Source organism: Heterodontus francisci, chromosome 30 (genome assembly GCF_036365525.1).
Source record: "Heterodontus francisci isolate sHetFra1 chromosome 30, sHetFra1.hap1, whole genome shotgun sequence".
NCBI lineage: Eukaryota > Metazoa > Chordata > Chondrichthyes > Heterodontiformes > Heterodontidae > Heterodontus > Heterodontus francisci.
This window is the reverse complement of record NC_090400.1, coordinates 5170077-5184581: the sequence shown is the minus strand read 5'-3', so window position 1 is coordinate 5184581 and position 14505 is coordinate 5170077. Positions and strand designations below refer to the sequence as shown.

Here is a 14505-nt window from a genome sequence, read left to right as displayed (position 1 = left end):
CTGGTATCAGACCCACCGGCCGTCCATGTCTCCGTTATAAAGACGTCTGCAAACGCGACATGAAATCGTGTGACATTGATCACAAGTCGTGGGAGTCAGTTGCCAGCATTCGCCAGAGCTGGCGGGCAGCCATAAAGACAGGGCTAAATTGTGGCGAGTCGAAGAGACTTAGTAGTTGGCAGGAAAAAAGACAGAGGCGCAAGGGGAGAGCCAACTGTGCAACAGCCCCAACAAACAAATTTCTCTGCAGCACCTGTGGAAGAGCCTGTCACTCCAGAATTGGCCTTTATAGCCACTCCAGGCGCTGCTTCACAAACCACTGACCACCTCCAGGCGCGTATCCATTGTCTCTCGAGATAAGGAGGCCCAAAAGATGGGTATTGTGCAATGAGAAAGGATTCATTAACAATCTTGTATGGGGTCCCTTGGGGAGGAGCGGCCATAACATGCTCGAATTCTTCATTAAGATGGGGAGTGAAGTAGTTGAATCCGAAACTAAGGTACTGAATCTAAATAAAGGAAACTACGAAGGGTATGAGGTGCGAGTTGGCAATGGTAGATTGGGGAACTTTACTAAAAGGGTTGACAGTAGATAGGCACTGGATAATATTTAAAGAACGTGTGCATGAACTACAACAATTATTAATTCCTGTCTGGCGCAAAAATCGAACTGCAAAGGTGGCTCAACTATGGCTTACAAAAGAAAGTTTAGGGATAGTTTTAGATCCAAAGAGGAGGCATATAAAATTGCCGGAAAAATCAGCAAGTCTGAGGATTGGGAACAGTTTAGAATTCAGCAAAGGAGGACAAAGAGGTTGATTTAAGCGGGGGAAAATAGAGTATGAGAGTAAACTTGCGGGCAACATAAAAACTGACTGTAAAAGCTTCTATAAATATGTGAAGAGAAAAAGATTAGTGAAGACAAATGTGGGTCCATTACAGTCAGAAACGGGGGAAATTATAATGGGGGACATTGAAGTGGCAGAACAATTAAACACATACTTTGGTTCTGTCTTCACAAAGGAGGACACAAATAACCTCCCAGAAGTGTGAGGGCACCAAGGGTCTAATGAGAGGGAGGAACTGGAGGAAATCAGTACTAGTTAAAAAAAAAAGTGCTAAGGAAATTAATGGGGTTAAAGGCTGACAAATCCCCAGGGCCTGATAATCTACATCCCAGAGTACTCAAGGAAATAGTGGATGCATTGGTGGTCATCTTTCAAAATTTTATAGACTCTGGAGCAGTTCCCACAGATTGGAGGGTGGCAAATGTAACTCCAGTAGATTTGTTAAGCATAATTTCCCTGTCGTAAACCCATGCTGACTTTGTTCAATCCCGTGGCAAATGTAACTCCACTATTTAAAAAGGGAGGGAGAGAAAAAGCAGGGAATTACAGACCAGTTGCCTTAAATCACTAGTGGGGAAAATGCTGAAGTCTATTATAAAGGATGTAATAGCAGAACACCTAGAAAGCATAAACGGGTTTGGGCAAAGTCAGCATGGGTTTGCGACAGGGAAATTATGCTTAACAAATCTACTGGAGTTGTTTGAGGATGTAACTCGTAGAATAGATAAGGGAGAACCAGTGGATGTGATGTATTTGGATTTTCAGAAGGCTTTTGATAAGGTCCCACATAAGAGCATAGTGTGCAAAATTAAGGCACATGGGATACTGGCATGGATTGAGAATGGGTTGACAGACAGGAAACAGAGAGTAGGAATAAACAAGTCTTTTTCTGGATGGCAGGCAGTGACCAGTGGAGTACTGCAGGGATCAGTGCTTGGGCCCCAGTTATTCACAATATAAATGACCTGGGTGAGGGAACTAAATGTAACATTTCCAAGTTTGCAGACGACACAAAGCTGGGGGGTGGGTGGAATGTGAGTTGTGAGGCTCCAGTGTGATTTGGACAAGTTGGGTGAGTGGGCAAATACATGGCAGATGCAGTATAACGTGGATAAATGTAAGGTTATCCACTTTGGTTGTAAAAACAGAAAGGCAGATTATTATCTAAATGGTGATTGGGAAAGGGGGAGGTGCAACGAGGCCTGGGTGTCCTTGTACACCTGTCGCTGAAAGCGAGCATTCGGGTGCAGCAAGCTGTTAGAAAGGCGAATGGTATGTTGGCCTTCATTGCAAGAGGATTTGATTACAGGAGCAAGGATGTCTTACTGCAGTTATACAGGGCCTTGGTGAGTCCACATCTGGAGTATTGTGTGCAGTTTTAGTCTCCTTATCTGAGGAAGGATGTTCTTGCTATGGAGGGAGTGCAAAGGCTGATTCCTGAGATGGCAGGATTGACATATGAGGAGAGATTGGGTCGACTAGGCCTATATTCACTAGGGTTTAGAAGAATGAGAGGGGATCTCATAGAAACCTATAAAATTCTAACAGGACTAGACAGGCTAGATGCAGGGAGGATGTTCCCAATGGCTGGGGAGTCCAGAGCAAGGGGGTCACAGTCTCAGGATACGGGGTATGCCATTTAGAACCGAGATGAGGAGAAATTTCTTCACTCAGCGGGTGGTGAACCTGTGGAATTCTCCACTGCAGAAGGCAGTGGAGGCCAAGTCATTAAATATATTCAAGAAGGAGATAGATATATTAATGTCAAATATTTCTTAATGCCAAAGGGATCAAGCGATGTGGGGAGAAAGGGGGAACACGGTACTGAATTAGACAATAGGCCATTTTTTTTTTGAATTGTGGAGCAGGGCCGAATGGCCTACTCCTGCTCTTATTTTCTATGTTTGTTTCTATTGTTGTTTCAAGCCATGCTCCCAAGACGTGAAACATAATCTAGTCTAAAAGTCCATTGTAATGCTGATAGAGTACGAAGTAGAAGCCATTTTGCATCAAAGTAATTCATTGTTTATGAATTCCTTTTAAGATGTTTCCAAGTAACATACAACTGCCAGTCTGACCTTGGTCAGGCTTAGAAAAGCAGGGGTTAATCGGGGATAGTCTGCATGGATTTGTTAAGGGGAAGTCATGTCTTACTAACTTAATTGAATTTTCTGAGGAAGTAACAAGGAGGATTGATGTGGGTTGTGCAGTGGATGTGGTCGGCATGGATTTTAGTAAGACATTTCACACACACATTGGCTGTGTAGTTGATAGTGAAGAGGAAAGCTGTAGACTGCAGAATTATGTCAGTAGTTTAGTGGAGTGGGTGGAACAGTGGCAAATGGAATTCAATCCAGAGAAGTGTGAGGTAATGCATTTGGGGAGGGCAAATAAAGCAAGAGAATACACAATAAATGGGAGGATATTGAGAGGGGTAGAAGAAGTGAAAGACCATGGAGTGTATGTCCAGGTCCCTGAAGGTGGCAGGACAAGTGCATAAAGCAAAGAATGCTTTCCTTTGCAAAGTGACTCCTGACAACGTAGTCCAGCACCAACGTCATCAGAGCGCTCTCAGTTTCGCACATATGCAGAATGGACTCTTGCTGTCAGTATGGTGCTGCTCATGCGCAGCCTATGTCAGCACCCTGCTTCCCAGGACTAATTTGCACATGCGCGTGAAAGCGTCATCACGTACTGCAATGCCTGCTTGCTCCCCGCCTCTCCTCCCTCAGCAGCTCGCTCCCCGCTTCACCCCGCCCAATCTACCTGGGGGCCACTCGCTGTCTGCCTTGGCACTTCTCCTTCCTCGGCTGCCTGCTCACCGCTTCAACCCTCCCACCTGTCGGCCACTTGCTCTGAGCCTCGCCGCTTCCTCCCCGCTGCTCCCTGCTACCCTTCAGCGATCGCTGTCTCTCTTCCCAGCACGGGGGGAAGCAGGGGAGAGAAAGAGTGCTAAGATATGGAGGGGAGCAGAAGTGGGAGGGAGCGGTGAGCAGAGGGGAACTTGAGTTTCATTTGTTTTTATGATAAATTGAGCAACGCCATCTTTACTACTGGCAGCTGCCAACAATGACTTAGACAGTGACGTTTCAGTGCATGAGGTGGGAGGCAAGGGCGAAGAGGTCAATTACCAGGGGGCACAGATTTAAGGTGATTGGTAGAAGGATTAGAGGGGACTTGAGGGAAAAACAGAGGGTGGTGGGTGTCTGGAATTCACTGCCCTGATCGGTGGTGGAAGCAGAGACCCTCAACTCATTTAAAAGGTACCTGGACCTACACCTGAAGTGCTTTAACCTGCAAAGCAAAAACTAGGCGCTGGAAGGTGGGATTAGATTGGGCAGCTAGTTTTTTCAGCCGACACAGACACGATGGCTGAATGGCCTCCTTCTGTGCCGTAACTTTTCTGTGGTTCATGATTCTAACACTACATTTAATGCACAGACTACGCATCGTAAAAGTTTTAATTATTTGTTTTGTTCACCTGCAGACGTTATTGTGTATAAATGCACCCTTGTTTGAAGTTAATGAAGTTCTGCTCAGTCCAACGCAGCATCATGTGTTACTGATTGGAACTAAAGGCATGATGGTGTTGGAGCTACCCCAGCGATGGGGCAAGAGGTCCGAGTTTGAAGGTGGAAAAGACAAGATCAATTGTCTGTGAGTCTTTGTATATATCCTTTATGATTGTATTTTTGCTCTTTTTTTTTTGAAGAAGTGAAGCCACTTCAGATGAAGGCATGGTTATTCTGTATTCGTGATGGTCCACTGCATGGGAAAAATAATTGAATAAAGAATTTTATGCCTTGCTGAAGAATTTGAACAGTTCTATGTAGACTGGAGAGAACATCAAAAGCACAACTTGCAAGCTAATGTTAGCTTTATTATTTATCGATACATTACTGCAGTTCACGTGTGACTGTCAGAAAAGTCACCCAATAAAATTAGATGGAAAAGTCTTTTTCTTTAAGACTGCATTGCAAAAATTACATTGGTGCTTTTTTGATCATTCCAATGTAATGAAACAAAAACAAAATGCTGGGAACACTCGGCAAATCAGACAGCATTTTTGGGGAGAGAAAAACAGAGTTAATGTTTCAGGCTGGTCATCTTTTGACAAAGTTCTGCAAAAGATTATTGACCTGAATGCTTAACTGTTTTTCTATCCACATATGTTGCCAGACCTGCATTTCTAGCAGTTTCTGTTTTCCTTTAAGATTTCCAGCATCTGCAGTATTTTGTTTTTCAAACAATGTAATGAAACGGTCCTTTCTGATCTTTAGCTTCCATCCAAACTCAATTGCTTGTTCTCTGTCCACTTCCTTTATCCCTGTTTCATAACATTTATTCAGATATGAGTTCTCATGAGTGATGTAAGTTTTACATTAACATATTTGGATATCGTGGTCTGTATGTATAGACTTAATTTAACCAGATATACCATACCACTATAATTTATATAGTTAAAGGGGAAAAAAGTGGTTAAATGCAAATTCAAAAATGATATTACTAGGTATGAGTGGAATCGGTTTTCTTTTCCATAAAACTAGGATTCTGCTATACATTACTCAAGTGGGCTGTGCTAAAGGTTTATAAAATAATTCAACCTTTAGGTCTCTGTGTTGTATTTTGTTTAGACTCTGCTTTTATAAAATACATTTTAAGTTTTGTTTAATGAAGTGGTTGCAGTTGTTAGAAGCTGGTCATGTCACCTCTATCAAATCTACTCATGAAATGTCCAAGTATGATGACAGTTCAGACTATATCAACAGGCTAAAATCTTTTCAAAGATCTAACTCTGAAAAGTTGAAATATCCTGCTCAAGCTTCAGTTTGGGCTTAATCTAAACAAAGATCATGGATTCATTGCTTGAAATTCTTTCCAATCTCTCTTTATGTTTGTGAGTTCAGTTAACTGCTGAGTGACAAATAACATTGCTCATTAAAGCTGTTAAGTTATTTAAATTCTGTTTAATCATAGTTTGTTACAAAAAACAAAACATTGTGGGCACGAAACTGATTTTTGCTTTGGACTTGCAGAACAGTTCCTATAGCAGAAAGATTCTTTACTAGTTCGACATCGCTGACTTTGAGACATGCTGCCTGGTACCCCAGTGAAACTGAGGGGCCACATGTTGTCTTGTTGACATCCGATAATTCTATAAGGTAATGTATTGTATCTGTACGATCACAAGATAAACTGCTTGATCTGAAAGTTGCATTGCTTCATACTGATGCTCTATAACTAGGCTGCTCCTGCATTAATTCACTGAGCCATCTGTTTGTACATCAGATTCAGGAAGCCTAAACTAACATAACTTAAAGTCCTTAAAACTAAAACTATCGAAGGAAGATCTTTACTCCATCTTTTGGGAATTAAATGTTTGTTATTTAACAGTGCTTTGCTTCTTTCCCCTTCCATCAGGGAGTTTGAAATTTAATTCAAACCCTTGCAAGTGTTGGGCAGACTCTTTAGATGAAAGTCTGTGTCCATAAGTGTCCTGTGTGTCAGTTCATTTGCTGGTGCCCCAGTTAGTGGACATGGGCCCACAATATAAAACTGCTCCAATATTTCATTTAAATTGGTGTGGAGAATGGAAAAATGTGCTGCTGCTGCAGTACGAAGTATTCTCCTGAGCTTGGGACAGCATGTTATTGGGGCAGAATGCGGGGAGGTTTACTCTGTATTGAATCATTCTGTAATGATTTGGGAGCATTTAATGTTGACAATGGGTCTCTGAAATAGAAAATGTGCTCTTGCTCAATAGCAACATCTTTGCCCCAGATGAGAACCAAAAGAGTAAAGGATAGTGCAACTGAAGTAGATATTTACACGTTCTTTAACCATTGCTGATCAATTCTCTCATCATAGATTTTATGATTTAAAGCAACCACAGACTCCAGTGAAGATGTTCAGCCTTACTCAGTGTGAAGAGGAAAATATTGTACCAGCCACACGGTAAAAATAGGAATTGTAAACTAAAATGAGAAATAATTATTGTTTGGCCAGTTTGTAGTCTTCATCTGTTTCCCCCTCGCCTGCCATGCCCCAAACTACCAAATTATCATTAGTTTATTTTATCTTTGTGACTGTGTTCTTCGAAAGTCATCTCCCAACTGTCTCTGAAAATACCTAGAAACATAGAAAATAGGAGCAGGAGTAGGCCATTTGGCCCATCGAGCCTGCACCGCCTTTCAATACGATCATGGCTGATCGTCCAAACTCAGTACCCTGTTCCCGCTTTCTCCCCGTATCCCTTGATTCCTTTAGCCCTAAGAACTAAATCTAACTCTTTCTTGAATATATTTAACGATTTGGCCTCAACTGCTTTCTGTGGTAGAGAATTCCACAGGTTCACCACTCTCTGGGTGAAGAAATCCCTCTTCATCTCAGTCCTAAATGGCTTCCCATTTATCCTTAGCTTGTGACCCCTGGTCCTGGACTGCCCCGCCATCGGGAACATCCTTCCTGCATCTAGTCTGTCCAGTCCTGTTAGAATTTTGTAGGTTTCTATGAGATCCCCTCTCATTCTTCTAAACTCTAGTGAATATAAGCCTAATCGACCCAATATCTCTTCATAACATCAGTCCTGCCATCCCAGGAAACAGTCTGGTGAACCTTCGCTGCACACCCTCCATAGCAAGAACATCCTTCCTCAGATAAGGAGATCAAAACTGCACACAATACTCCAGATGTGGTCTCACCAAGGCTTTGTATAATTGCAGCAAATGACGTAAGCCACCTAATGTACTATGAAAGAAAGAACCTGTATTTCTATAAGCTCCTTTCCCATCCTCAGGACAACTCAAAGCACTTTACAGCCAGAGAAGTCCTTTAGAAGTCCAGCCACTGTTATAATGTAGACAAATGCAGCAACCAATTTGTGTACAGCAGGGTGTCTCAAACATTCGTGAGCTGAATGACTAGTTAATTTGTGTTGGTTGAGGGATAAATATTGCCGAGGATACCAAGAGAACTACCCTGTTCTTGCATAATGTCATGAGATCCTTTATGTTTACCCAAACAGGCAGGCAGGACTTTGCTTTAACGTCTTGTCTGAAAGAAGGCACCTCTGACAATGAAGCACTCCATCAGTGTTGCACTGAATTGTCAGTTTTGATGAAAGGTCATTGACCTGAAGCATTAACTCCGTTTCTTTCTGCACAGGTGCTGCCAGATCTGTTGAGTATTTCCCGCATTTTCTGATTTCATTACTGAAATGTCAGCCTAGGTTAAGTCCTGCACCAAAGCTGTAACGTATGGCTTCTGACTCCAGGCAATTGAGTTGAGCTGATGCAATATATAAATTTATAAACTGTAGAGAGCTTAAATTCTGAATTTATTTTTTTCTTTCAGTTCCCCCACCTGACCAGAGGCCCATGACAAAAATATATCTTAAATTATTACTGACTGTTGGAAACAATATTTCACCATTTACCTATCTAAACCTTCTATACATAAGTTCTTAGGTTTTCCCTTACCCTTTCCTGTTCGAGCGAGGAAGCTTTTGGAACTTTTCTTCCTAATTGTAACCACTCAATCCTTCATATTCTTTGCTGCTCCCTTTCCATGATTCAAATATCCTTCTGATAATGTGGTTCCCAGAATACTGTATCCATACTATGGCCGAACAGATGTCTTGTATAAATTCAGTGGCACTTTTATAGTCAGTATGTTAGACCCAGATTCTGTTGTGCCTTTATAACAGGCTTTTCTACCTGTACTCGCATCTTTAAAGTTCTATATATCTGCATGCGAGATTGCTTTTCATTTTTCTGCTTTTTAAAAAAAAAACTTGTGTAAAGTTGTTAGGATTACTGAAAGTAGTGAAATAAAAACAAATTGACTGTTGTCGCGTAGCTCAATAGAGGTCTATTGGGATTGGATTCACCTTTTACGAGTGAGGTGTGTGGCTTTTTATTTGTCTATGTACTTGATAAAGCACTATAGAAATTCAAGTTCTTTTTTTGATTTAACTTCAGTCGGTGGGATGGGAGTAGAATGGTCCACAAATAAAGTATAGCTTAGATTTTGGATTGTATGATATCTAATTACAACGGGGAAGGAATGATATTTTCTGGGTCAAAGAAATGTTCTGACTCATTTACTGAGCCAGGAAGTTGTGGTTGGGGTTCGAACTGTACTTGAGGCCGAAATTTTAGCTGGCACTTCAGAGTAGTACTGAGAGACTGCTGCATAACAGTGGGTGCACTTCAAAGTAACTTATGAGTAGTGCATTAGGACTTATAGAATTTCTTACAGCACTGAAGGATCTTGAACTTTTTCTAATCATTCATGGGATATGGCTGTTCCTGGTGTTCATTGCCCTTCCCTATAACTGAATAGCTTACTAGGTCACTTCAGAGGGAAGATAAGAGCCAACTATGTTGGTGTGGGACTGGAGTCAAACATAGTCAGACAGGGTAAGGACAGCAGGCTTCCTTTTGCATTTAATTAACCAATTGGCTTTTGCGGCAATCTGACGTCTACTGAAATCAGTTTTTCTTTCTAGATGTAAAAAAAACTGAATTCAAATTCTCAGACTGCTTTAGTGCGATTTGAACTCCAGTTTTCTAGATTATTAATCTGGGCCTTGCATTATTCACCCTGTGTAACAGAACCACTATGCTACCATACTGAGTGTTTGTCCAATGCTATCTGCTTTTGCACAATTTATCTGAGCTAGTTGCCTTTTGATTTTATTGAAACTGGCTATTTTTCTAGTCGAGTTCTTTTAGGTCTGACTTTCTTTTCTTCAGCTTTTGTGTTGAACCAAGTTATGTTATGATCACTGTTCCCGAGATGTACCCCAGTCCCTCGATCATTTCCTTGTTCCACTATGCTAGAACTGGTTCCACGATGCTAGAACTGCCTCCTCCTTTGGACTTAAACGTGATAAAATATCTTTTAAAAATGCAAACTCTTCCCCACTCCTTTTCTTAAGTTATTGTTATTTAGAAAAGGGATGGTGTTTCTTCTGTACACTGAAATTGCTAACTGTTCCACTGTAGATCATACGCAGCATCGCTGGGTGAAATCGCAGTTGCATTTGATTTTGGTCCTTTGACCTCTGCTCCTGGGCATCGTTCCAAAGAGGAGGTTCAGGTCTATCCACTTTACATCCTGTATGAAAATGGCGAGACCTTCTTGATATACTGCAACCTTACTCACAACAGGTAACTAATCTTTTAAGGTGTGCCACTGAACATTGGCACTGGATATAAATGGGAAATGGTGGGGAGAGCGCAGTAGAAATAAAATAGACTTCAGCAATAAGATGATGTTTAATGGCCCCAATATTGGATTGGAATTGTTTGCCTGATTCATATTGCTAGCTATTTTTATGACATTGTATATAATCAATGTTCGGGGACTGTTGACCACCAGGACAAGAGATATTTTTGGTTTACGTGACAGTGTTTCTGATGTAAACTGAGGTCCAGTATTTTTGAGAGTTAGTTCTCAAAAGTCTTGCATTTTTTCTGGAACAGACAGAACTGGAGCTGCAGAGACAAAATGGGGCATTGATATGATGATAGGATCTCCTGAAAGTTAATGAATCAGCAAATTATCAAAGAATGATTTACTTATTGTCCTAGGTTGTTGGTGGTACTTGTTGATAAAGTTGGTACTCACAGACTCTTCTGTGAGGCACTGAATATGATGTTGGGAGGGAATGTATTTTGATGTGCAGAAGACATGAGGTTGTCTCCTGGGCCAGTAGAAGCTTTAACAGCTCCACTGGTCACCCCTCAGCCAATGAAGAGATCAGAGGTCAAGTCCTTAACTTTCTGCCCAGAGGGGCAACCAAAGAATAGTACAATGTGCTCCAAGTCATTTGGGAGCGACAGGTGAAGGCTTGGGCTAGTCAGGCTCAGAACAAGCTTTCATCTAATTTAGCAATGGGGCTGAACAAAGACAAATGTTACCTGGCATGCTACCCAGTAGAGTTTGGAATAGTTTATTATTGTCTTGATTACAAGGAGGATTTGACATTGACGGTGATATTTTGTGTAGCAGTACCATCACTCACTGTAAAATAAAGTGGTTCCATGACACTTACCTGACTTAGTCTCTCTAATTTGTAAATCTGTTCACTTTTTCAAAGGATTGGAGAAGGTAAATGGGGTCCTGGCAGTCCATACAGCAAAGAGGTTACCTTGTTTAAACCCCTCTGGATCGTGCTAACATTTGTCTAAGTATCGGTGAAAGTAAACTCTGGAGAGTAAGGGTCCGCTTTACAAGCATAACCAAGAGAATGCCTGCAGTAAACCCAGAATTTGTGACATTATAATTAGTCCCATGATTTTTTAATACATTGGAGAGGATGAAATTTTCAACTTGCTCATACTTGTGACACAACTTGGGTATCTTTTACACATGTAACAGCTGCATTCGCTCTCCAGTGTCACGGGTGAGAATAAAGGTATCCTTGTTAATATGACAAAATGTGACATTAGCTTTACTCCAATCTTCTTTCCTAGCACCGGTCTTATTGGGAAGTTACTGGGTCCTCTGCCAATGCACCCAGCTGCTGAGGATAATTATGGCTATGACGCTTGCGCAATACTGTGCCTTCCCTGTACCCCCAACATTCTGGTTATTGCTACACAATCCGGCATGCTGTACCACTGTGTGGTTCTTGAGGGGGATGAAGAAGATGATCAGATGGTGAGATGTTATATGGATCTAAGCATATCCAGTTGGGATTTATAACTAATTTCGATCTTGGTAGTTTGTTAGCATATTCGAGTAGTGTTTCTTTGTTCTTCCTCTTCCCTGCCCCCAACCGTAAAAAATGGAGTCAGCTTCCATCCATCTGTCTGCCTACCACATAGTGAGATAGTTGAGTTGATAATGCTGTTATGTCCCCTGTCCATTATATTGAATGTGTAAAGCCCTAAAAGTCGCACACCTGTTATTCTTACGTGTAGAAGAAGACAAAATTACGAAGACACACAGGTAAAACAGCAAGAGCAGACTACAGTATAATGTGATGAGATGAGTGCCAACAATAATTGTTGCCATGAAGTCATTAATAAATTCGTAGAATGGGAATTAATGGACAAATGAATTTTAATATAGATAAGTGTGGTGTGGTGCATTTTGGTAGGAAGAGTAAGGAGACAGCATAAACCTTGAGTGTCTAAATGGGGCAGAGGAACAAATGGATTGGGGGTACAGAAACGCAAATCACTAAAAGTAACAACGTAGGTTGATTAGGCCTTTTTAAAAAGGCAAATTAAGCACACTGGACTTTATTTGTAGAGGGATAGAATTGAAAAGTAGAGAAGTTATGTTAAAACTTGTATAGAACCTTGGTTAGACCATACTGGAGTACTTGCACTGTTCTGGTGTCCATATTATTAAAAAGGACATAGAGGCGCTGGAGAAGGTTAAAAAAAAAGATTCACAAGGATGATATGGGGGAAGGCTAATTATAACAATATTAGGCAGGAACCGAAGAATTTAGATTGGGGGCGGCTGTTTGAGGGTAAATCAACATCTGACATGTGGGAGTCTTTCAAACGTCAGTTGATTAGAATCCAGGACCGGCATGTTCCTGTGAGGGTGAAGGATAAGTTTAGCAAGTTTCGGGAACACTGGATAATGAGGGATATTGTGAGTCTAGTCAAAAAGAAAAAGGAAGCATTCGTAAGGGCTAGAAGGCTGGGAACAGACAAAGTCCTTGAGGAATATAAAGAAAGTAGGAAGGAACTTAAGCAAGGAGTCAGGAGGGCTAAAGGGGTCATTAAAAGTCATTGGCAAACAGGATTGAGGAGAATCCCAAGGCTTTTTATACGTATATAAAGAGCAAGAGGGTAGTCAGGGAAAAAGTTGGCCCACTCAAGAATAGAGGAGGGAATCTATACGTGGAGCCAGAGGAAATGGGCGAGGTACTAAATGAGTACTTTGCATCAGTATTCACCAAAGAGAAGGAATTGGCAGATGATGAGAATAGGGAAGTGAGTGTAGATAGTCTGGGTCATGTTGATATCAAAAAGGAGGAGGTGTTGAGTATCTTGCAAAGCATTAAGTTAGATAAGTCCCCAGGGCCTGATGGGATCAACCCCAGAATACTGAGGGAGGAAATTGCTGGGGCCTTGACAGAAATCTTTGTATCCTCATTGGCTACAGGTGAGGTCCCAGAGGACTGGAGAATAGCCAATGTTCCTTTGTTTAAGAAGGGTAGCAAGGATAATCCAGGAAATTATATGCTGGTGAGTCTTACGTCAATGGTAGGAAAATTATTGGAGAGGATTTTTCGTGACAGGATTTACTCCCATTGGGAAACAAATGAACTGATGAGCAAGAGGCAGCATGGTTTTGTGAAGGAGAGGTTGTGTCTCACTAACTTGATTGAGTTTTTTGAGGAAGTGACGAAGATGATTGATGAAGGAAGGGCAGTGGATGTTGTCTACAGGGACTTCAGTAAAGCCTTTGACAAGGTCCCTCATGGCAGACTGGTACAAAAGGTGAAGTCACGCGGGATCAGAGGGGAGCTGGCAAGATGGATACAGAACTGGCTCGGTCATAGAGACAGAGGGTAGCAGTGGAAGGGTGCTTTTCTGAACGGAGGGCTGTGACTAGTGGTGTTCCGCAGGGATTAGTGCCGGGACCTTTGCTGTTTGTAGTATATATAAATGATTTGGAGGAAAATGTAGCTGGTCTGATTAATAAGTTTGCAGACTACACAAAGGTTGGTGGAGTTGCGGATAGTGATGAGGATTGTCAGAGAATACAACAGGATATAGATCGGTTGGAGACTTGGGCGGAGAAATGGCACATGGAGTTTAATCCGGACAAATGTGAGGTAATGCATTTTGGAAGATCTCATACAGGTGGGAAGTATACAGTAAATGGCAGACCCCTTAGGAGTATTGACAGGCAGAGAGATCTGGGCGTACAGATCCACAGGTCACAAAGTGGCAACGCAGGTGGATAAGGTAGTCAAGAAGGCGTACGGCATGCTTGCCTTCATCGGTCGGGGCATTGAGTATAAAGATTGGCAAGTCATGCTGCAGCTGTACAGAACTTTAGTTAGGCCACACTTGGAATATTGTGTGCAATTCTGGTCGCCACACTACCAGAAGGATGTGGAGGCTTTGGAGAGGGTACAGAAGAGGTTTACCAGGATGTTGCCTGATCTGGAGGGTATTAGCTATGAGGAGAGGTTGGATAAACTCGGATTGTTTTCACTGGAACGATGGAGGTGGAGTGGCAACATGATGGAGGTTTACAAAGTTATGAGTGACATGGACAGAGTGGATAGTCAGAAGCTTTATCCCAGGGTGGAGAGTCAGTTACTAGGGGAGATAGGTTTAAGGTGCGAGGGGCAAAGTTTAGAGGGGATGTGCGAGGCAAGTTTTTTACACTGTGTGGTGAGTGCCTGGAACTTGTTGCCGGGGTAGGTGGTGGAAGCAGGTACGATAGCGATGTTTAAGAGGCATCTTGACAAATACATGAATAGGATGGGAATAGAGGGATATGGACCCCAGAAGTGCAGAAGGTTTTAGTTTAGACAGGCATCAAGATTGGCGATGGCTTGGAGGGCCGAATGGCCTGTTCCTGTGCTGTACTGTTCTTTTGTCCTTTGATAACCATAAGAGGTTATAACTATCAGAAAAGACTGAACAGGCTCGGGGTCTTTTCTGTCAAA

General features: G+C 42.0%; 1 protein-coding gene across 3 annotated transcripts in view; it reads left to right on the top strand.

Annotated features, from left to right (window-relative positions):
• Positions 1-14505, top strand: part of nup88 (nucleoporin 88) — a 61454-nt gene that overhangs the window by 8026 nt on the left and 38923 nt on the right. For all 3 annotated transcript variants that reach the window (XM_068010050.1, XM_068010049.1, XM_068010052.1), the window contains exons 2-6: positions 4336-4505; positions 5885-6010; positions 6717-6803; positions 9857-10021; positions 11330-11516. In XM_068010050.1, coding sequence (XP_067866151.1) covers positions 4336-4505; positions 5885-6010; positions 6717-6803; positions 9857-10021; positions 11330-11516 — 735 coding nt within the window. The remainder of the gene's footprint in view (positions 1-4335; positions 4506-5884; positions 6011-6716; positions 6804-9856; positions 10022-11329; positions 11517-14505) is intronic.